The following is a 24,568-nucleotide window of genomic DNA, read 5'->3' on the forward strand; positions in this document are numbered from 1 at the left end:
TCAATTCTTTCAATTCAAACTCAAGATCCTTTTCTGATAAGTGTTTTTCCTGTCGATTTCAATTAAAAATACAGCCCCTTTCTGAGCTGTTTACGGTCCTTTTAATTGACCATTGTTCAAATTACAATGTACCGGCTGTTACCGGGCTTGTACTTTGATGTTCTGATTGACTTTTTCTGTTTTTTACTAACTTCCTCTATATTCTTAAACAGTAGGACGCTTTTCCTAACCAGGCTCCTGCCCGCATCTAAGCATCATTTTAAAGACAGATCGCAGTATTCTTTAACATTGTTTTGACTGACTTCTTTGCATCCCCCCAATGGGACTCCATTCAACTCAGCAGAGACGGTCATCACTTTCAAGATCAGATCTGAGAAGCCTCTCTTAGCTTGCCTTATAATTTGTGTGTGAAAGGTTACTCTCCGAGCAATTCTCAGCCTCTTTCTTCACAAATTGTACTGGTGTATTGTCAAATGCTGTGCGATTGCACTCCATGCACCCGCATCTGGCTATCTGGTTCCGTTGGATGTTACTCTTTTGTATTTATTGTTTACACTCGATTAAATCCACTGAAGCCAATTGGTTGCCTGGAGTCTTGGCCGCCTTCTTGCCTTCAAGCTCTTTCTTAAAGTTTTATTGTGAATCTGTTTATGCCAGAGTTCACGTATCAATTAATGGCTGTATGAGGCAAATCCATGGCAGTTCGTGTGCATTCAAACGATACACAACACTACTATCCGTTTGGTGGAAGTATTTAGTCTTACTTGGATTTTGCTTGCTCAAAAGCGACATATCTGTGTAGTGAGGTTACAAACCAAACAGGACACATTATGTCTTCATTTTTTTTTACTGGTGTCAGTACTCGTTGTGCTGATAACCAATTGTTCACCGGCTTGTTTTCACATGCCAAGCACAGCTGAGGCAGTCACAAAAATCATGATCATTTTGGACAACTTGAGGCCAGCATTTGAATAGTATGGGTTCTGGTCTGCTTTCCTAAGTACGGGCCCCTTCTGGGCCTGTACTTGTATTGTTCATAAGACGCATCAATATAGTTGTGTGGCAACGGGATCGGGACAGGTCCAGAAATGCCTCAATGATGCAAATCCATGACAAAACGAGTACAGACAAACGATCCCATGACAGGGACCCAACACTACAATAAGTTTTGTGCAAGTATTTAGTCTTAGTTTGCTATTCAGCCCAAAACAATATAACTTTGTATTTGGTTGAAAATAAAATCTGACCCATTATATCCATTTTTCCACCCAAATGGTGTCAGTACTCTATGTGGTGATGCTAAATTGATATGCCGCAACGAGTCACTGTTCTTTTATGGCTTGTACGGTCACAAGACATTTAAATATTGGTGTGTGTGAACATGATGACGGTCAACTTTCAACATGTACTGTCTCCTTGATGTATAATATTTTTTAATTTGCGTCGATGTCTTCCAATTTCAAAAACTAAACATCAATCTTTTCAATGTCAAAATTCTTCTCTGACATCAACCGTGGTTAGATGATAAGGGCTTTTTGGAGTGAGGGGTGGGTCTTTTAGGCCACTAGATGCTTGACCTTGGCGGTTATCTTATTGTCTTCTTAAAACTCTGCTTTTTTTTGTTCACCTTGAAAAATGTAGAGACCTGCTTACTCCCGTTTTGCTCCGAATTTCTTGTAGTGTTGTCTAATGTCTAATATGTTTTCTCCCAAAATGTGCTGTTATTAATGGTGTTGAGTTTGTAAACACTCGTGATGTCGTTTTGAAGCACAAATGGATTGACTTTAAACTGATAGTATCCAGCATGTACAACAATTGTAATATATTTTTTAATGAAAAAGATTTATATGATTTTCAAAATGAGAGTACTTGTTGTCGAGTGTTCATATGAACATGCTCTGACTGTATGTAAGAAGTGAGTGGCCTGAGTTTCAAAATTCATGTCAGTGCCTCAAATTTTTGTAATAATTAGTCGGTAACTTCAGTTCACCAACCCAAAAAGTCGTGCAATATTATGTTTTCTTTTTTATTTTATTTTTGATTGAGAGCATGAATTTCGAGTTGAATCAGATTTAAAAGTACTGTGCACATAATCCCCTACATTGGTGGTATGTGAATTATTTACAATGGCCGTGTTGGTTAATTGGGTTTAGTCCACTTCTCTGTTGGTATTGATGTTCTTCAACATACAGTTGGCTTGATGCCAGCAGATATCATCATGTTCTGCTTCCATGTATTTACACTGGACACAATCGCAACAATCTGGGATCGCTTCTTGACCTCAGCGTAAGTCTGTGTGTTCAATCGACTCTACGTCTTGACCCCCATCCACACAGGCTATCTGTTTTGTTCGGATATGGCTCTGACCCAGGCAAAGACTATAAGAATGCACCTGCCTATTTGCATTTTCAATTACCTTGTTAAAATTTAATCCATTTCTTCATGCAACCTTTCTGATAACAATGGGTTAGTCAGTAATGTAATTTAATGATCTTTGGCTGACCATCTTGGTCGCTTCCTATCAATCACCGTTGACAGTTTTAGAGGCAAACATGCCGATGTTCATCTACACCTTCTTCTGTTCATTTCTGAATCATATGCTACACCTGTATCAAATTGAGAGTTAACTATGCTTATGAATAACGTTCGACATCATGGTTACTTGGGACTATCTGTACACTACCAGTAATCAAAATCATTGGACACTTTATGCACACTCCTCACAAGTACTGACCTGTCCATAACATTACATAATAATGTTCTTTGAATTGAGGTTCATTAAGAAATCTGTAGGCGGATGGGTTGGTGATCCTTGTCAGGCGACCTGTCAGATGTTCACCTTCAGCTTGAAGTATCCAATATGCAACACTACACTATATTTATGACATGCATTTTAAAAAATATATTTTACTTGCACATTCAGTCATTATGGTTGTATACAACTGGTTATAGACGGCAATGTAGGTCTTTAATGTCATAAAAAGTGACAATGTAGAAAGGCAGAAAAGACAGACAATGTCATTATTTTTAATTGCTCCGTGGTAATTAGAGTATAAATACACAGATCTCCACTAATACAAATATAATGCTACAGATGTGTGCGTTTAACCATAAAAAGGATTTATGGTAAGCGACAAATTTTATAATTGGGTACTTTGATTCAATGAACACGAGTATTTTTTAGAGAAAGAATAGTTTAAAATTTCAAGTAAGGTGCATGTATATTATAGGAAGGTGGATCTTAAAAACATTAATTACTTTTGATTTAAATTAATAGGTAGGCTTGACTAGATTATCTTTAATGCTTGAGTCATAAGGACTAAACGTGTTGAACTAGCAAATTGAGAGAGATAGCTAACAGTAAGAAACTGCATAACACATTTGCAACGGCCATGGCTACCGCTGTAGACTCCAGTACCTCTAATGCCATTTGGAAGTGAAAGTGCTTTTTATTTTTGTATTAACCCATGCTTTTTTTTTTACAGAATGCCCCCAGCGGCCCTTACGTGTGATTTAGGCCTTAGCAAATAAGAATTATTTTTATTGTTACACTTACGAAGTGTCCAAGTTTCATTCACTAACATATACATCGAAGAATATTAAAGTGTTCATAATTCAATTACAACCATCTCTAAATTGATGCAAAGAAAAGAAAGTATACCCTTGAAAAAATATCTTTACACAGCGACCATGGTAATGTACAGCCGAACATGCAAAAGAGATACTTACTGTGTAAGTGACTGTTTAACATATGTAACATATGTAACATATAGCAGTACTAAGAAAAGATGACAGTAAATAACCAATGTGAAACATTGAAACTATTTTTACCTGTTCTGTTTTTTCAGTGTTTGGAGACATCATATTCTCAAATTAAAAGTAAACAGAGGTTTTTAGAATTGTTAAAAATAGTATTACTTATTTGTGGGCCCACAAATTTTGTTGTGAAGTACAGAATTGGATTTTTAAATTTTACTGTTGGAATTGCAAATTTTGAATGGATTGTGACTTGATACATTCTGAACAATTCTTTACTGTAATGTTTGTGTTTGTGATGTATGATGTAAAATTATTATTTATGATGCTAATAATAAATGAATGTAATTGGTACATGTGGAAATTATTAAAAGAAATGAAATAAAGAATAATTAAAAATAAATATTTTGACTTTATTGTCTTTTTGGTACGCAATATGCATGGAGATGGTGCATTCAATTGTTGTGAAACGTACAAGCAGACTGCAAATAAAGAACATTGCAGAAAGGTGAAAAGAAACTACTTTAATAATTTTGTGATTAATATGGCATGCAGAGATAGCAAATGAAGCAGCATCACATCCTTCTTGGTTTTTATCAAGAATGGTGATTGAGGTGTGGAAAATGCAATTTGCACGATAAATGAAAGAAACAAACAAGAAGAATGGCCATTGGAGGCATTATAATAATGGGTACGCACAAGTTGGTGTCTACTAATGAATATGAAGTGGTGGATCCAACATGCACTGAGAGGGCAACGACAAAAGAATTATACAAATTTGGACTGTGAGGAGAAAACACTGGACAAGTAAGACGTTAAGTCTAGAAATTCAATGGAGTACTTTCTTAGTAGTCATTAAAGTTCTGTACTAAGGGTATCTCTGTTATAGTCACAGCATGAACAATAACTGCAATTAAAACACTAGCCAGAGTAATTTAGATTACGCAAGGGCTCCATACAAATAGGCAAGAATATTCATTAGATTACAAGTATAACAGACATAAGCCTACTACAAAACTGTCATTACAAATAACAAATAAATGCATACACTTTTTAAAAAGAGGTGGCAAGAACAACATGTAAGATTCTTGGGTGGTGAAGACTCAGTCAATTAATCTGTATACTACCTACTATGTGGAAAATGTAACACAAAAGCAACCAAACACTGTCACTGTATGTTACACAAACATTTTGTAGGTTGTTGGGAAATGGATGTAAATGGGTAAAGCACATTAACCCATATGTCCTGGTGTGTTCGGAACTATGAGTAAAGCATGGAAGAGCCTATGTCCTACATGAAACACAATAAAGAGCCAAAGTGCATAAATAGGTAAGACGATCTTCTACAGAATGTGAAAAATCGGATGAAGAGGTATACTAAAGTACAACTGGCACAAAATAAACAAATTGCAATGGCAGGTGCGAAAGATCTATGACAATGCGGTGTTCCCAAATAAACAACGGTAGAATGTCATAAAAGCCAAGCACACTGGGGGGTAACAATGTAGTACTACAAGTAAATGTAAGTGCACAAACTATAAGTCGCAATGTTTTAGGAGCAGCAGAGGTTGGGCAGCAACACTATCAACGGACAATCCCAAAATATAAACAGCCTGTATGAGCTCCAATTTAAGTTTAAAGGTACAGAGAACTGCAGAGAACAAAAACACTATCATCTCACCATAAACCACAAGCACCACGGGGAGCAGAAATCCTACCTGCTCCCCAACAACGCCAGCCGAGCCCTAGCCAAGGCACAACAAACAACTTGAACAGGCCTGTATAAGCTCCCTTTGGAGTTAGGGGGTACAGAAAGCACCACGGGGAGCAGAAATCCTACCTGCTCTGCATCAACCCCAGCCGAGCCCTAGCCAAGGCACAGCAAACAACTTGAACATGCCTGTATAAGCTCCCTTTGGAGTTATGGGGTACAGAAAGCACCACGGGGAGCAGAAATCCTACCTGCTCTGCATCAACCCCAGCCGAGCCCTAGCCAAGGCACAGCAAACAACTTGAACATGCCTGTATAAGCTCCCTTTGGAGTTATGGGGTACAGAAAGCACCACGGGGAGCAGAAATCCTACCTGCTACCCATCAACCCCAGCCGAGCCCTAGCCAAGGCACAGCAAACAACTTGAACATGCCTGTATAAGCTCCCTTTGGAGTTATGGGGTACAGAAAGCACCACGGGGAGCAGAAATCCTACCTGCTACCTATCAACCCCAGCCGAGCCCTAGCCAAGGCACAACAAACTACTTGAACAGGCCTGTATAAGCTCCCTTTGGAGTTATGGGGTACAGAAAGCACCACGGGGAGCAGAAATCCTACCTGCTCTGCATCAACCCCAGCCGAGCCCTAGCCAAGGCACAGCAAACAACTTGAACAGGCCTGTATAAGCTCCCTTTGGAGTTAGGGGGTACAGAAAGCACCACGGGGAGCAGAAATCCTACCTGCTCTGCATCAACCCCAGCCGAGCCCTAGCCAAGGCACAACAAACAACTTGAACATGCCTGTATAAGCTCCCTTTGGAGTTAGGGGGTACAGAAAGCACCACGGGGAGCAGAAATCCTACCTGCTCTGCATCAACCCCAGCCGAGCCCTAGCCAAGGCACAGCAAACAACTTGAACAGGCCTGTATAAGCTCCCTTTGGAGTTATGGGGTACAGAAAGCACCACGGGGAGCAGAAATCCTACCTGCTCTGCATCAACCCCAGCCGAGCCCTAGCCAAGGCACAGCAAACAACTTGAACAGGCCTGTATAAGCTCCCTTTGGAGTTAGGGGGTACAGAAAGCACCACGGGGAGCAGAAATCCTACCTGCTCTGCATCAACCCCAGCCGAGCCCTAGCCAAGGCACAGCAAACAACTTGAACATGCCTGTATAAGCTCCCTTTGGAGTTATGGGGTACAGAAAGCACCACGGGGAGCAGAAATCCTACCTGCTCTGCATCAACCCCAGCCGAGCCCTAGCCAAGGCACAGCAAACAACTTGAACATGCCTGTATAAGCTCCCTTTGGAGTTATGGGGTACAGAAAGCACCACGGGGAGCAGAAATCCTACCTGCTACCCATCAACCCCAGCCGAGCCCTAGCCAAGGCACAACAAACTACTTGAACAGGCCTGTATAAGCTCCCTTTGGAGTTATGGGGTACAGAAAGCACCACGGGGAGCAGAAATCCTACCTGCTCTGCATCAACCCCAGCCGAGCCCTAGCCAAGGCACAGCAAACAACTTGAACAGGCCTGTATAAGCTCCCTTTGGAGTTAGGGGGTACAGAAAGCACCACGGGGAGCAGAAATCCTACCTGCTCTGCATCAACCCCAGCCGAGCCCTAGCCAAGGCACAACAAACAACTTGAACAGGCCTGTATAAGCTCCCTTTGAAGTTAGGGGGTACAGAAAGCACCACGGGGAGCAGAAATCCTACCTGCTCTGCATCAACCCCAGCCGAGCCCTAGCCAAGGCACAACAAACAACTTGAACAGGCCTGTATAAGCTCCCTTTGGAGTTATGGGGTACAGAAAGCACCACGGGGAGCAGAAATCCTACCTGCTCTGCATCAACCCCAGCCGAGCCCTAGCCAAGGCACAGCAAACAACTTGAACAGGCCTGTATAAGCTCCCTTTGGAGTTATGGGGTACAGAAAGCACCACGGGGAGCAGAAATCCTACCTGCTACCCATCAACCCCAGCCGAGCCCTAGCCAAGGCACAACAAACTACTTGAACAGGCCTGTATAAGCTCCCTTTGGAGTTATGGGGTACAGAAAGCACCACGGGGAGCAGAAATCCTACCTGCTCTGCATCAACCCCAGCCGAGCCCTAGCCAAGGCACAGCAAACAACTTGAACAGGCCTGTATAAGCTCCCTTTGGAGTTAGGGGGTACAGAAAGCACCACGGGGAGCAGAAATCCTACCTGCTCTGCATCAACCCCAGCCGAGCCCTAGCCAAGGCACAACAAACAACTTGAACAGGCCTGTATAAGCTCCCTTTGGAGTTATGGGGTACAGAAAGCACCACGGGGAGCAGAAATCCTACCTGCTCTGCATCAACCCCAGCCGAGCCCTAGCCAAGGCACAACAAACTACTTGAACAGGCCTGTATAAGCTCCCTTTGGAGTTATGGGGTACAGAAAGCACCACGGGGAGCAGAAATCCTACCTGCTCTGCATCAACCCCAGCCGAGCCCTAGCCAAGGCACAGCAAACAACTTGAACATGCCTGTATAAGCTCCCTTTGGAGTTATGGGGTACAGAAAGCACCACGGGGAGCAGAAATCCTACCTGCTCTGCATCAACCCCAGCCGAGCCCTAGCCAAGGCACAGCAAACAACTTGAACATGCCTGTATAAGCTCCCTTTGGAGTTATGGGGTACAGAAAGCACCACGGGGAGCAGAAATCCTACCTGCTACCCATCAACCCCAGCCGAGCCCTAGCCAAGGCACAACAAACTACTTGAACAGGCCTGTATAAGCTCCCTTTGGAGTTATGGGGTACAGAAAGCACCACGGGGAGCAGAAATCCTACCTGCTCTGCATCAACCCCAGCCGAGCCCTAGCCAAGGCACAGCAAACAACTTGAACAGGCCTGTATAAGCTCCCTTTGGAGTTAGGGGGTACAGAAAGCACCACGGGGAGCAGAAATCCTACCTGCTCTGCATCAACCCCAGCCGAGCCCTAGCCAAGGCACAACAAACAACTTGAACATGCCTGTATAAGCTCCCTTTGGAGTTATGGGGTACAGAAAGCACCACGGGGAGCAGAAATCCTACCTGCTACCCATCAACCCCAGCCGAGCCCTAGCCAAGGCACAACAAACTACTTGAACAGGCCTGTATAAGCTCCCTTTGGAGTTATGGGGTACAGAAAGCACCACGGGGAGCAGAAATCCTACCTGCTCTTCATCAACCCCAGCCGAGCCCTAGCCAAGGCACAGCAAACAACTTGAACAGGCCTGTATAAGCTCCCTTTGGAGTTAGGGGGTACAGAAAGCACCACGGGGAGCAGAAATCCTACCTGCTCTGCATCAACCCCAGCCGAGCCCTAGCCAAGGCACAACAAACAACTTGAACATGCCTGTATAAGCTCCCTTTGGAGTTAGGGGGTACAGAAAGCACCACGGGGAGCAGAAATCCTACCTGCTCTGCATCAACCCCAGCCGAGCCCTAGCCAAGGCACAGCAAACAACTTGAACAGGCCTGTATAAGCTCCCTTTGGAGTTATGGGGTACAGAAAGCACCACGGGGAGCAGAAATCCTACCTGCTCTGCATCAACCCCAGCCGAGCCCTAGCCAAGGCACAGCAAACAACTTGAACAGGCCTGTATAAGCTCCCTTTGGAGTTAGGGGGTACAGAAAGCACCACGGGGAGCAGAAATCCTACCTGCTCTGCATCAACCCCAGCCGAGCCCTAGCCAAGGCACAGCAAACAACTTGAACATGCCTGTATAAGCTCCCTTTGGAGTTATGGGGTACAGAAAGCACCACGGGGAGCAGAAATCCTACCTGCTCTGCATCAACCCCAGCCGAGCCCTAGCCAAGGCACAGCAAACAACTTGAACATGCCTGTATAAGCTCCCTTTGGAGTTATGGGGTACAGAAAGCACCACGGGGAGCAGAAATCCTACCTGCTACCCATCAACCCCAGCCGAGCCCTAGCCAAGGCACAACAAACTACTTGAACAGGCCTGTATAAGCTCCCTTTGGAGTTATGGGGTACAGAAAGCACCACGGGGAGCAGAAATCCTACCTGCTCTGCATCAACCCCAGCCGAGCCCTAGCCAAGGCACAGCAAACAACTTGAACAGGCCTGTATAAGCTCCCTTTGGAGTTAGGGGGTACAGAAAGCACCACGGGGAGCAGAAATCCTACCTGCTCTGCATCAACCCCAGCCGAGCCCTAGCCAAGGCACAACAAACAACTTGAACAGGCCTGTATAAGCTCCCTTTGAAGTTAGGGGGTACAGAAAGCACCACGGGGAGCAGAAATCCTACCTGCTCTGCATCAACCCCAGCCGAGCCCTAGCCAAGGCACAACAAACAACTTGAACAGGCCTGTATAAGCTCCCTTTGGAGTTATGGGGTACAGAAAGCACCACGGGGAGCAGAAATCCTACCTGCTCTGCATCAACCCCAGCCGAGCCCTAGCCAAGGCACAGCAAACAACTTGAACAGGCCTGTATAAGCTCCCTTTGGAGTTATGGGGTACAGAAAGCACCACGGGGAGCAGAAATCCTACCTGCTACCCATCAACCCCAGCCGAGCCCTAGCCAAGGCACAACAAACTACTTGAACAGGCCTGTATAAGCTCCCTTTGGAGTTATGGGGTACAGAAAGCACCACGGGGAGCAGAAATCCTACCTGCTCTGCATCAACCCCAGCCGAGCCCTAGCCAAGGCACAGCAAACAACTTGAACAGGCCTGTATAAGCTCCCTTTGGAGTTAGGGGGTACAGAAAGCACCACGGGGAGCAGAAATCCTACCTGCTCTGCATCAACCCCAGCCGAGCCCTAGCCAAGGCACAACAAACAACTTGAACAGGCCTGTATAAGCTCCCTTTGGAGTTATGGGGTACAGAAAGCACCACGGGGAGCAGAAATCCTACCTGCTCTGCATCAACCCCAGCCGAGCCCTAGCCAAGGCACAACAAACTACTTGAACAGGCCTGTATAAGCTCCCTTTGGAGTTATGGGGTACAGAAAGCACCACGGGGAGCAGAAATCCTACCTGCTCTGCATCAACCCCAGCCGAGCCCTAGCCAAGGCACAGCAAACAACTTGAACATGCCTGTATAAGCTCCCTTTGGAGTTATGGGGTACAGAAAGCACCACGGGGAGCAGAAATCCTACCTGCTCTGCATCAACCCCAGCCGAGCCCTAGCCAAGGCACAGCAAACAACTTGAACATGCCTGTATAAGCTCCCTTTGGAGTTATGGGGTACAGAAAGCACCACGGGGAGCAGAAATCCTACCTGCTACCCATCAACCCCAGCCGAGCCCTAGCCAAGGCACAACAAACTACTTGAACAGGCCTGTATAAGCTCCCTTTGGAGTTATGGGGTACAGAAAGCACCACGGGGAGCAGAAATCCTACCTGCTCTGCATCAACCCCAGCCGAGCCCTAGCCAAGGCACAGCAAACAACTTGAACAGGCCTGTATAAGCTCCCTTTGGAGTTAGGGGGTACAGAAAGCACCACGGGGAGCAGAAATCCTACCTGCTCTGCATCAACCCCAGCCGAGCCCTAGCCAAGGCACAACAAACAACTTGAACATGCCTGTATAAGCTCCCTTTGGAGTTATGGGGTACAGAAAGCACCACGGGGAGCAGAAATCCTACCTGCTACCCATCAACCCCAGCCAAGCCCTAGCCAAGGCACAACAAACTACTTGAACAGGCCTGTATAAGCTCCCTTTGGAGTTATGGGGTACAGAAAGCACCACGGGGAGCAGAAATCCTACCTGCTCTTCATCAACCCCAGCCGAGCCCTAGCCAAGGCACAGCAAACAACTTGAACAGGCCTGTATAAGCTCCCTTTGGAGTTAGGGGGTACAGAAAGCACCACGGGGAGCAGAAATCCTACCTGCTCTGCATCAACCCCAGCCGAGCCCTAGCCAAGGCACAACAAACAACTTGAACAGGCCTGTATAAGCTCCCTTTGAAGTTAGGGGGTACAGAAAGCACCACGGGGAGCAGAAATCCTACCTGCTCTGCATCAACCCCAGCCGAGCCCTAGCCAAGGCACAACAAACAACTTGAACAGGCCTGTATAAGCTCCCTTTGGAGTTATGGGGTACAGAAAGCACCACGGGGAGCAGAAATCCTACCTGCTCTGCATCAACCCCAGCCGAGCCCTAGCCAAGGCACAGCAAACAACTTGAACAGGCCTGTATAAGCTCCCTTTGGAGTTATGGGGTACAGAAAGCACCACGGGGAGCAGAAATCCTACCTGCTACCCATCAACCCCAGCCGAGCCCTAGCCAAGGCACAACAAACTACTTGAACAGGCCTGTATAAGCTCCCTTTGGAGTTATGGGGTACAGAAAGCACCACGGGGAGCAGAAATCCTACCTGCTCTGCATCAACCCCAGCCGAGCCCTAGCCAAGGCACAGCAAACAACTTGAACAGGCCTGTATAAGCTCCCTTTGGAGTTAGGGGGTACAGAAAGCACCACGGGGAGCAGAAATCCTACCTGCTCTGCATCAACCCCAGCCGAGCCCTAGCCAAGGCACAACAAACAACTTGAACAGGCCTGTATAAGCTCCCTTTGGAGTTATGGGGTACAGAAAGCACCACGGGGAGCAGAAATCCTACCTGCTCTGCATCAACCCCAGCCGAGCCCTAGCCAAGGCACAACAAACTACTTGAACAGGCCTGTATAAGCTCCCTTTGGAGTTATGGGGTACAGAAAGCACCACGGGGAGCAGAAATCCTACCTGCTCTGCATCAACCCCAGCCGAGCCCTAGCCAAGGCACAGCAAACAACTTGAACATGCCTGTATAAGCTCCCTTTGGAGTTATGGGGTACAGAAAGCACCACGGGGAGCAGAAATCCTACCTGCTCTGCATCAACCCCAGCCGAGCCCTAGCCAAGGCACAGCAAACAACTTGAACATGCCTGTATAAGCTCCCTTTGGAGTTATGGGGTACAGAAAGCACCACGGGGAGCAGAAATCCTACCTGCTACCCATCAACCCCAGCCGAGCCCTAGCCAAGGCACAACAAACTACTTGAACAGGCCTGTATAAGCTCCCTTTGGAGTTATGGGGTACAGAAAGCACCACGGGGAGCAGAAATCCTACCTGCTCTGCATCAACCCCAGCCGAGCCCTAGCCAAGGCACAGCAAACAACTTGAACAGGCCTGTATAAGCTCCCTTTGGAGTTAGGGGGTACAGAAAGCACCACGGGGAGCAGAAATCCTACCTGCTCTGCATCAACCCCAGCCGAGCCCTAGCCAAGGCACAACAAACAACTTGAACATGCCTGTATAAGCTCCCTTTGGAGTTATGGGGTACAGAAAGCACCACGGGGAGCAGAAATCCTACCTGCTACCCATCAACCCCAGCCGAGCCCTAGCCAAGGCACAACAAACTACTTGAACAGGCCTGTATAAGCTCCCTTTGGAGTTATGGGGTACAGAAAGCACCACGGGGAGCAGAAATCCTACCTGCTCTTCATCAACCCCAGCCGAGCCCTAGCCAAGGCACAGCAAACAACTTGAACAGGCCTGTATAAGCTCCCTTTGGAGTTAGGGGGTACAGAAAGCACCACGGGGAGCAGAAATCCTACCTGCTCTGCATCAACCCCAGCCGAGCCCTAGCCAAGGCACAACAAACAACTTGAACAGGCCTGTATAAGCTCCCTTTGAAGTTAGGGGGTACAGAAAGCACCACGGGGAGCAGAAATCCTACCTGCTCTGCATCAACCCCAGCCGAGCCCTAGCCAAGGCACAACAAACAACTTGAACAGGCCTGTATAAGCTCCCTTTGGAGTTATGGGGTACAGAAAGCACCACGGGGAGCAGAAATCCTACCTGCTCTGCATCAACCCCAGCCGAGCCCTAGCCAAGGCACAGCAAACAACTTGAACAGGCCTGTATAAGCTCCCTTTGGAGTTAGGGGGTACAGAAAGCACCACGGGGAGCAGAAATCCTACCTGCTCTGCATCAACCCCAGCCGAGCCCTAGCCAAGGCACAACAAACAACTTGAACAGGCCTGTATAAGCTCCCTTTGGAGTTATGGGGTACAGAAAGCACCACGGGGAGCAGAAATCCTACCTGCTCTGCATCAACCCCAGCCGAGCCCTAGCCAAGGCACAGCAAACAACTTGAACATGCCTGTATAAGCTCCCTTTGGAGTTATGGGGTACAGAAAGCACCACGGGGAGCAGAAATCCTACCTGCTCTGCATCAACCCCAGCCGAGCCCTAGCCAAGGCACAGCAAACAACTTGAACATGCCTGTATAAGCTCCCTTTGGAGTTATGGGGTACAGAAAGCACCACGGGGAGCAGAAATCCTACCTGCTACCCATCAACCCCAGCCGAGCCCTAGCCAAGGCACAACAAACTACTTGAACAGGCCTGTATAAGCTCCCTTTGGAGTTATGGGGTACAGAAAGCACCACGGGGAGCAGAAATCCTACCTGCTCTGCATCAACCCCAGCCGAGCCCTAGCCAAGGCACAGCAAACAACTTGAACATGCCTGTATAAGCTCCCTTTGGAGTTATGGGGTACAGAAAGCACCACGGGGAGCAGAAATCCTACCTGCTCTGCATCAACCCCAGCCGAGCCCTAGCCAAGGCACAGCAAACAACTTGAACATGCCTGTATAAGCTCCCTTTGGAGTTATGGGGTACAGAAAGCACCACGGGGAGCAGAAATCCTACCTGCTACCCATCAACCCCAGCCGAGCCCTAGCCAAGGCACAACAAACTACTTGAACAGGCCTGTATAAAGTGCCTTTTGATTTAGGTAGTACACAAAACCACAGGGAGCTTAAATACTTCCTGCTACCCATCAACGCCAGCAAAACCCTAGTCAAGGCACACTGGCAAACTAGAACAGGCCTGTATAAGCTCCTTTTTTAGTTACCGGGTACAGGAAAAAACAGTATAAAAACTAAGTCTAATAAGGCCACCAGCGTTGCGTATTTTTATCTTAATTTGATTTTGACTTAAGACTGACTCCTCCTCCAAAGACACCTCCAAATCTAATTCACAGCCTCACTATCATCTGAAGGAAGTCCTCCCATTATTGAAAAGTCTATTGTCCAGGACTACGGAAGTTCCTTCCGAGTGTGTTCTGGTAGTTTGAATGTTTAACAATTTTTCCAGTATTATCCTTGTACCTGTGATGGTAGCCTTTTGTAACTTGCACATGTCACTTTTCTCTTGTAACACACTGTTTGCTACCTCTCACATTTTGTTTGCTTTAGATACTTGCACCAGTGCCACCATTGCCACCATTGCCTACGTAACGTTTGTTGTTGTGCTGGAGTGTCTGCGATTTATTGCAGAATTATACCTCTACTTGTACATTGTATGCTTTTGTAACCTGCACACATATCACTTTATTCTCCTGAAATGTAACGATTGGTACCTCAAGTCTTTTGGTTGCTCACTTTTGTCAGTTTTGATCATGTAATTTAAGGTTTTTTATTTTTATTTTCTCATTTGCAATTGTTTCCTCTTGTATCATTAACGGTCCTCTTGTGAAGCACTCTTGACACCTTCGGGTAAAGTCCGCGCTATATAAAAACTCATAAATAAATAAATACATAAATAATAAATTTAAAAAAGTACAAGTTGCAACTATGCCGAAACCCGGGATTGAACCAGGGTCCTCTAGCTCTGCAGTCGAACGCTCTACCAACTAAGCTATTAAAGCTTGCTTGAATCAAAGAGTTGCGCGCCTGCCCTTTTGTCTCACTGCGCCATGAAGCCTCGTGCACCGAGCCAGCCACAGACTGCAGCTGAAAAAGGCGCAACACCACCAGTACGCCGCTTCTTATTATTGTATTTTTTTTATTTATTTCCCAGGTTAACTCCACCGTGGCCATCGAGGGAAGGCAAACATGGCCGGAGGGACCGCACTGATATAAAACTCGAAGCTTCAAATAACCGGGAAAAAGTACCATGCCATCGGGGGAGTTAAACCTAGTCAAAGGGGCCGCTCTGTCAATGTAGGCAAAACTCTGCGGAGTACACCGCGCGGGGGCCGCCCGCCCTAAATAACCAAAAAAAAGCAAATGGCGTACGCAAGAAATTTCGGCAATTCTTCTAGTACACTGAAGCACGAGAACCGCTCCTCCCCCATGGCGTAGGGGGTACAAAGCGCCATGGGGGAGCGACGGCGAATACCTCGGTGTTGAGATTTGCTACACTGAAGCACGCGAACCGCTCCTCCCCCATGACGTAGGGGGTACAAAGCGCCATGGGGGAGCGACGGCGAATAGCTCGGTGCTGAGATTTTCTGCACCCCGTGACGTAGGGGGAACATAGCCACATGGGGGTACAATGCTTCTCAGAACACCGGCTAAGAACATACTGGTACAATCTTGACTAGATTCCAGAAATGTTACATGTCAGACCCATGTACATTAGCAACCAGCATCAGATGCTTGCAAACGTGGAGGGCCATCTAATCTGCAATGTTCCTAAGCATCGGCACATTTCACTATTTCAAAACAACTCTGTTGGTCCCAGTCCGTAGCAGAATCATATTCAAGGCCAAGGTCATTACCAGAAAGCTGCTTATCAATCATTTCCAGACCTCGTAAGTTCCAAATTTGGTTGGCGCAAGGCCAAACGTGATCTAACATTCAATGGCAATGTATCCTTTCAGTTCCCAGAACCAAAACTGTTTCTTTTGGTGATTGGGCTTTTTCTATTGCAGCCGCCAGAACATGGAATTCTCTTATTTTTTGGTCTGAATCTTTCCTATTATGCTGCAGGAAATTATTGAAAACCTTTTTATTCACTCCGATACCAAAGCTACACTGACTGGCTATTTTCATCGCTATGAAATCAGAGTGTACATTCGCTTTTTAAATAATCCAGAACATGCTGACAACTTTCATTTTCATTACATTCATCAGTCATCTACAGGTCCCCCACGTCATACTTGCTTTTAACACAGTCTCTGATCTCTCGATCTGAATAGTGCAAAAGCACTTGAAGCTTACCTCCTTGATGTTTTGCGGTCTCTCTGGTCCATCCAGTAGTGCCTACTAGCATGGGTTTTGTTCCTATACCATTTACCCAAAAACGTGATTTCGGCCCTCTTATTGTTCAACTGTTATTTCATGCTCAGTGCACCCAACATTACTGTACCTGTTTTTTTTTTACCCTGAAGACTCTTAAAGAGTCTCCCTCCTGCATGCTATAAACGAACAGTTTGGGTCTTGATGTTATCAAGGCTGGACTATGGCAGTCAACTACTTAGGATTTCCTCAATACACAAATCACCAAACCCACGTGATAGAAAAATGTCTGTTAACCTAGTTTTAGGGATTCTAGACATGTGGAGATCACCAACCACTTGTACACCGATCTCCAACTCACAATTCATATGCGTTTGCCTTTAAGCTGTCTGCAATTCCAATAAGCCTGTCAACAGCTTGAAACATTCAATTTCAGAGTACTAATTATTATCTTCCGTAATCCACTATATTGCCAGGCTAATCTTAGATGGGGTGACACCTATCTTACAATTTGCAGAACTCTCTTCTGGCCTATCTTAGAAACATGTCTGAATATCTTTTTTTGCGTAATGATCCAAAGACCTGTTTTTTCATCACACCGGTTTCCAACTTGCGTGCTGAAAACCACAGGTTAAGTTCCAGGATACTTCGTTTGATATCTCTGTTGTGCTCTACACAGTTAGACTTCTTTAATACTTCCAAGTTGTAAGTGCTTTGTTTTTTCTTTGCTGCTGGAGAAGGTCAGTGAAGATATCATAATATCTGCCTCTATGTCTTTAATAGCTCTATTTACGTTAGTGAAGCAGATTCCACATTACCTCGTTTGCCTGTACACCCTACCCTGCCTTCTAATAACTACTCCTTGCTATTTGACCGTGAGTGCATCTCTGTCCTTTTTGCTGAATGCTGGATTTAACAGACAGTAATCCATGATCAGGGTGTTACTGCCTACTGTTGCAGTCATAAACATAGATATCATCAATGAACTAACAGCGCTTTAAATACCCACTTAGTCCACACATCTCAACCTTGCTAACTGGGTGCCAGGGCTTTCCATACTCCCAACCTTCCTCACAATGGGTTTCACTCACCTGCAATGGAGACTCGGCACTCCCTTTCAAGTTGATCCCGCTCTAGTTGCTGCCTGTGGGACAAAGAGAGCGGGCTTATAAATGCAATTTGGAAAAAAAATATTTTGTAGACGGATGCAACAAAAAAAAAAGAGCCGATGGGCACAAAAGTAGGAGAGTACTGAGGATCAGGAAAAAAATCTCAGGGACACAGACAGTGATGTTGAACAACCAGAGAAAACTGCCTTGACAATAAAAAGGCATAAAAGAGGTTTGGGACACAAGACGTGCAGGAAAAGAGGAAAGGGTACAAACTGCTAGACAGATAGGAGAAGCAGAAAATAGGCCTGCAGAAGAAACAGATTCAAGCAATCACGGCTGAATAAAATTGAGGGAGCCTTTCATTAGAGTGGAAGTGGGGACACCAGACTAGAAGAAACTGAACTAAGGGAAAACACAAAGAGAAATGAAGGTGGAAGCAATCAAATTAAATAGGCTGTGCCAACAGTTTGTGAAGTATATGAATGAGAGAAAAAGACAAAAGAGAAGGAAGACAATGTAAGATAATGGCCCAATATTCAGTGGTGATTGGAGAGGACCAGTTCTAGTGGGTTAAGACAAAGACAGAATGAGGTGGGGTCATTATACTGAAACTGGAGAGGAGGACAAGATCGTGAAAGGAATGATATTAATTGTCACACTGTACGAAAATGTAATACTAAGTAATTTACTGGCATAACTGATGAGGTACGTATAGTGAAATGTAAATTGTCTGTGAGGTAGATCATATTGAGATAGAAAGTCATCCAAATGGATCAATATCCACCGGTGAAAGCAATCCCCTACTGTAACGATCCAAGCGGTCGTCCACTCCGACAGCTCAGCCCTCGAGAATCGGGTTAGTGGGACACCATGCGGAAGCTCAATTAGGGAAACATCCGGCGCGAGACACCTCCTCCCGCAGAACAGTGATGTCTGCAGCAGCACCCCCAGTTCCAGGGTAATTACTGACAGGTGCAGGAGCCTGGCTAGCAGCAATCCCTGATTATCTACCAGGCCTGTTGGCCCCAGCAGCTTAAGCTTCCTGCAGTCTAACTACTAAGCTAACTATTGAAGCTGTGCTGCTTGGTACTATAATTCAAATTCAGGTGCGCCCAATCCTCCCTCCTCTGGCACCCTCTGGACTACTGCCAACAAGACCCTGTTCCATCCACCATCCCAGATAATCTCTCTGAGTAACTGATTTAGGCCCGCAAACCATGAGGGCATGACCCTTACTGGTAGGTTTACAAAATAGTATAAGAGTCTGGGGAGCACGATAATTTTTCACAGCACTATGCAGGCCTTCAGTGGCAACTTCAGCAAGCGCCAAAATTTGACACATGTTTTTAGTGATCTCATGACCGATTCAGGTTGCCGTCCCTCAGGTCTTCCACCGCGTGAGAAATCTGTAATCCTAAGTACTTAAAAGAACGATGGGACCAGGGCAGGCCTTCCGGCGTCCCTGGTGGAGGGCGACAGCTCGCCCTTGTCCCATGCCTCCGCGTACAGCGCCTCCATTTTAGGGACCAAGGTCTGTGCGAAAGAGGAATAGAACTACACTGGCTATTCGTCCGGTCCTGGAGTCTTCCCTCTGGCTATCTCTTTAAAGGTCTCACGTATCTCCTGCGCAGTCAATGGCACTCCCAGACCTTTCCTCAGAGCGGGGTCCAATGTCCTCAGTGCCAGGGGTGATAGGAATTCTACTATGTTTTCCCACGGCTGTGGATGTTGTTTACCATATAATACCTCATAATAGTTGCCGCACGAGTGCAGTGACTCTGTTCTGTGTTTTGGGGCATTTCTGATACGCCAGCGGGACTGTGAGGACCAGCAGCCCGTGGGGCGCAACGCTGTGTGCTCTTCCCGCCCCCCTCCACGTCAAATACAAGCAGCGCCTCGCGGCCCCCGCTTCGCGGGAGCCGCTCCAGTGCAGTAACTCTGTGGTGTGTTTTGGGGCATTTCTGATATGCCAGCGGGACTGCGAGGACCAGCAGCCCATGGGGCGCGACGCTGTGTGCTCCTCCCGCCCACCCTCTAAGCCCTACATCTTTAGGCACGCCCTCCGCTGCGCGGATTGCGCGCCGGGCAAAGCCCGGGCCAAGGGTGGGCCCGTTTTAGCCCGTTCGAGACCGTGAAAGACCGGACCGGGACGCTTCCCTTTGGCCCCCATTGCGTTTATTGTGGTGCAATCCAGGACTTCGACTAATATTGGTCATCACCTATACGCCAGGCCGGAGAATGACAAGTCGTGAGACCAGGAGTAAAGCTACGTCTTCAGGCACATATGTGGCAGGTACTTTGGACAATTTCCTGGTCAGAGCTAATTCGGTGTTGTCTCACGAAATAACAATTTTAAAACGCCGATTGTCCCAGGGTATTGACAATGCCAAGAGATCATCACTGAGGTATATAGCAAACGCTAGAACCCCGGAAAGGTCCATGGTTCCCCCTGTTTTCGATCTATTGGGCCAGGATGATTGTTTGTTAACCTTTGCTTCGCCGATCCCCAGGTGTAGCCTGTCTAGGGCTAGACATTCCCTACAGGCTATCCCTGAGTCAACTCCAGCGGCGAACAGTTGCGATATCCCGGTAGCTGATAGCGTATCTGAGCTCAATACTCACCAGCTCCGGGGGAACCGAGAGGGGGCTGTTCAGAAAAGAAAACGTGGGGCCCAGACAAGTGGGGGGAAAAAGGCGAAGCTAGCCAAACAATCTAGCCGTCACGAACTTACGGCCCAGGTACAAGGCAAAACTGCTCTCCCTGTATCTAGTGGAATTACCACCTTGACCGACCCGAGTCCCCTTGCAGTGATGTTTAATAATTCCAATACTGGTGGGGTAACCGTGGTTAAGGGAGACTTAATGAACTCTAACATAGCTACTCTCTTGAAGTCACTGCTAGCCCCCCTGGATGCCAGACTCGCCCAAATCGAGTTCAGGCTATCCAACTTGGAAAAAGCTGCTGGGACTATGGCTGAATGTTTGCAAACTGCAAACATATCGCAGGGGAAGCCTGATATCAACGAGGGAGCAGCTATTACAACTGACAGCTGCTCTGCAGTAACCACCCTCCCTGCAGCGCCAAGCCTTCCAATTAGTATTAGCGATTCTGCTTCTCCTGCCAGCCCTTTGAGCCTGGCCAAAAAGCCTATTTTACATGGAGAACGAAAAATTCCTGAGGGTAATGTATCCCGTAAGAAAATGGTAATAGATTTGCCCCCGGAAGCAGCTCCCCTTGCAGTGGTTTTGACGGGAGTCCCTGAGCTTGACACCCCAGCAGCTGAATCATTTGCATCACTTAATAACAAAGTTGCAAGTTGGCTGAATATACACAGACCCCTCCCCACCACATATTTCCAGTGAAATACTAATGGTTAGAAGGGTCAGTTGGGTGGGCAATACTATTAAGAATATTAGCGGGGATTGTGTTCTAGTCAACTTTAGGGACTTTAGAACAGTTCTTCACATTTGTAATTGGCCGGCAGGTAACTCGAACACAACTATCCAGTCCGTCCCACTGTCCTTCTTCTATCCATCTGACATTTCCTGCCCTGAAGAGGGCTTAGAGGGGGTATGGACTAGGGTGGCATCTAGAGGGCTGAGTAGGGGGTCTAGGTACATGGCCTATAACACTTTTATTCCTACTTACAATCGGTATAGCTGCCTGGAAAAGGTCGACTGACTACACCGTAAGTACGATGTAGCAGTTCGACCTTGGACAACAGACCCGCCTATCCCTGATTTAATCTTGCAGAGGGGGGTACGTCAAATATAAGAGTGAAGAAAGTTCCCAAGGGGAGAGCATTCAACTCTCCTCACTGCCATGTGTACCTACCGGAGCCAGTAAATGTGATCTTTCGACAACAGGCCCAAATATTTTATATATCCTGTTAGACAACACAATTAAAACAGGTCCATGCTCTTCAAAAAAGGGACCAAGAACTGATGCCGACTCACTGACAATACTGTCTTGGAATCTGGCTGGTTTACCTGGTTGCCCAGAGTGGGGTTCCTTTATAGATGACAAAGCTGTGTGCCTTTTCCAGGAAACTTGGGCCAGGGAGGATCAACCACGGAGAGGCTTCGCCTCATTTTCAATCCCGGCTAGGTGGGGGGGAAAGGGTCGGCCATCCGGGGGTCTAACAATTTGGGTGGGTTCCCACTTGGGCTGTAAAGCTAGGACCATGAATACCCTCTCGGAGGATGTACAATGCGCAGTCTTAGAGTGGCCGAATGCCTCAAGGCTCGCATTGGTTAATGTGTATTCCAGGCCTACGAACGCTACAAGCGAATCGAGAACAATTGAGGAACTTTCCTTATTTTTAAACACTATCCCCCATGGTACTTCGCTTGTGGTGGGGGGTGACTTGAATTGTCACTTCGATCCCCTTCCAGGCTTGATGGAGGGTGCAAATCTGGAGGAGGATTAGCACTGGAATATACCTCCTGTCGAGGGCCCTCGGCCCAGGTCTTGGTCCCCTTTGGCCGTTCAAATCATGGCCCTAACACTTAACCACTCAATTCGGGCCTGCAACGGACGTGTAAAATCTGATATCCCCCGACCTGTACTTTTATTAAGCCAGGACAAGAGTCCCGCCTGGACTATATATTTGTCGAAAGCCGTGCCTGGACCAAGGTCATCGATTTCCGAGTCGCTCCTAGAGGAGAGAGCGATCATAATGCCTTGATCCTGGAATTTTCGTCTCCTGGTATTTCCAAAGATAACTGTATGCCAATTGATGATCTTGATTCAAGGGCGGTTCTATCTAGCAATAGGCGTAGAGTTAGATGGGAAAATTTGGTAAAACATCCAGATCAAGTGGCTGAGCTTTATGCTCGGTTTGTCCCTGTTTTGGAAGCAGTTGGTGCTTTAACTATGCAGAACTGTACCTCTAACACATGTCAAAAGCTAGGGGGCCTACATCAGGAGTTAAGTACCACTCTAGCAGAGGTACTAAACCCCCTGGTTCCAAATCGGAAACCCAGGGGCACTAAAGTTACTTGGTATAATTGTGCCTGTAGAAAGGCGAAGGCAGATCTGTTGCTGGCTGTCAAGCAAAACAATAATAGGGCACTAATAAAAACTAGGAGACTGATATAAGCGACTTATTCACCACGCTAAGATTGAATGGGACAATGACAACTGGGCCGCCCTAGTGTCGGCCCTTAAAATAAGTGATGCACGGAAATTCTGGCAAATTGTGAACACAGGGCTGGGGGAGTCCCCGTCGGCTGTTGAACCAAACATTGCATCAAGCCTGTGGGAGGACCACTTTCGCACCCTCTATGGCGGGGCCAATGACGAAAGTAACAAGGTTCAAGGGGGCTTGTTTTCAAATTTTAAAGTTCAAACTGTTGGGGACCTCTTCACTGTGGAAGAGATCTGTGCAGTAATATCCAAGCTCCCAGCTGGAAAGGCGCCTGGGCTGAATAAACTCCCAGGCGATCTATTCAAGCACAAACCTATGGTCTGGGCTGCTTACTTAACGGTCATATTTAATGCAGTACAGAAGGGAATGGCGGTCCCCAGTACTTGGCTGGGAGCAGAGATTGTTCCTATCTTCAAGAAGGGCTCTCCTCTCCTCCCAGCCAACTACAGGCCTATCAGCCTCATCGATGTGCAGCAAAAGATCTTTGCGAGGCTGATATTAGACCGCCTCCTAGACTGGATGGAGGAACACTCAATCCTGAGTCCTTACCAGGCAGGGTTCAGGAAGAATGTATCCACTACGGATCAAATATTTCGCCTGACCCTCCTATTTTGGAAAATTGTCAAGATCGAGGGTGGTACCCTCTATACTGTGTTTGTGGACCTCCGTGCGACCTTTGATTTTGTCCCGCGGGGGAAGCTTTGATCTGTGCTTTTAGAGCTGGGAATACCCCTTCAACTATTGAACTTAATAATACGGCTCCATAATGAGAACTTTGCACAGGTCAGGTGTGGAAAAAATGGTGCGCGGTCGCCTAGGTTCCCCGTTGACAGGGGGTGAGACAGGGTTGTGTGCTTGCACCGACCCTGTTTTGCCTCTATGTGAACGGGGGAATCGCACACCTGAACGCGGTACCGAATAGCGATGCCCCTAAGCTCGCTGGTTGCCGGGTGCCTGCAATTATGTATGCAGACGATACTCTGTTATTGTCTAATTTCCCTATGGGCATTCAACGGGTCTTGGACGGTTTTGAGGCGTTTTGTCACGAACGCGGTTTAGAGATAAATGCTCTCAAAACCAAGTTCATGATTTTTAATCCCCCAGTGACCACACGCCCAACCCCGAGGATAGGTGCAGCAAGGCTGGAAAGGGTGCAGACCTTTGAGTATCTGGGGGTAACCCTAAATTAAACTATGACTTGGGCCCCCCATCAAATTAAGGCCCAACTCAAACTGCCGCAGCGAGCGGGGGCAATTTTCAATCTTTCGAATAAATCCAACGTCAAACCGATAGGCCCACCTATAGAGATATATAAACTACAGGCAAGAGGGGCAGTAATTTATGACGGTGAACTTTGGGGCCACCAGTGTAGACCCGAGATTGTGGCCACTGAAAACAAATTTTTAAGGCGTCTCTTGGCACTGCCGCCTAGTACTCCCCTGGCACCAGTCAGGCTCGATCTAGGCCTCAGACCTATAGATGAGGAATTGGGTCTGAAACCACTAATGTTTTGGCAGAGGCTCTGGGTTACTCCAGAGTTGATGAATTATAGGTTGGAGTTATTGGGAATCCTAAGACTCCCTACATGGGGAAACTCCCATGGTTCAAGTATTTGAGAGAGGAGTTTGGGAGGCTAGGTCTGCCTCTACTGTGGTCTGATCCAGAGACAGCTTGTATCCGAGTCCCACGTAAACAATTGGTAAAGCTGTATCATGAAAATAAACTATCCGCCTTGACACAGAATGCACGAACTGGCACTTTATCAGTTCAATTTTTACTTATTAAAGATGTTTATTGTTTTGAAGGGGTTTTAAACGATATTCATCCTGTTTTAACTAGAAAATTGTATCTACAG

General features: G+C 46.8%; 1 protein-coding gene across 2 annotated transcripts in view; it reads right to left on the bottom strand.

Moving 5' to 3' along the window:
- Nucleotides 1–24,568, bottom strand: part of VASP (vasodilator stimulated phosphoprotein) — a 1,498,863-nt gene that overhangs the window by 951,009 nt on the left and 523,286 nt on the right. For both annotated transcript variants that reach the window (XM_078660889.1, XM_078660888.1), the window contains one exon: nucleotides 17,543–17,595. In XM_078660889.1, coding sequence (XP_078517015.1) covers nucleotides 17,543–17,595 — 53 coding nt within the window. The remainder of the gene's footprint in view (nucleotides 1–17,542; nucleotides 17,596–24,568) is intronic.

Source organism: Lissotriton helveticus, chromosome 9 (assembly GCF_964261635.1).
Source record: "Lissotriton helveticus chromosome 9, aLisHel1.1, whole genome shotgun sequence".
Taxonomy (NCBI): domain Eukaryota; kingdom Metazoa; phylum Chordata; class Amphibia; order Caudata; family Salamandridae; genus Lissotriton; species Lissotriton helveticus.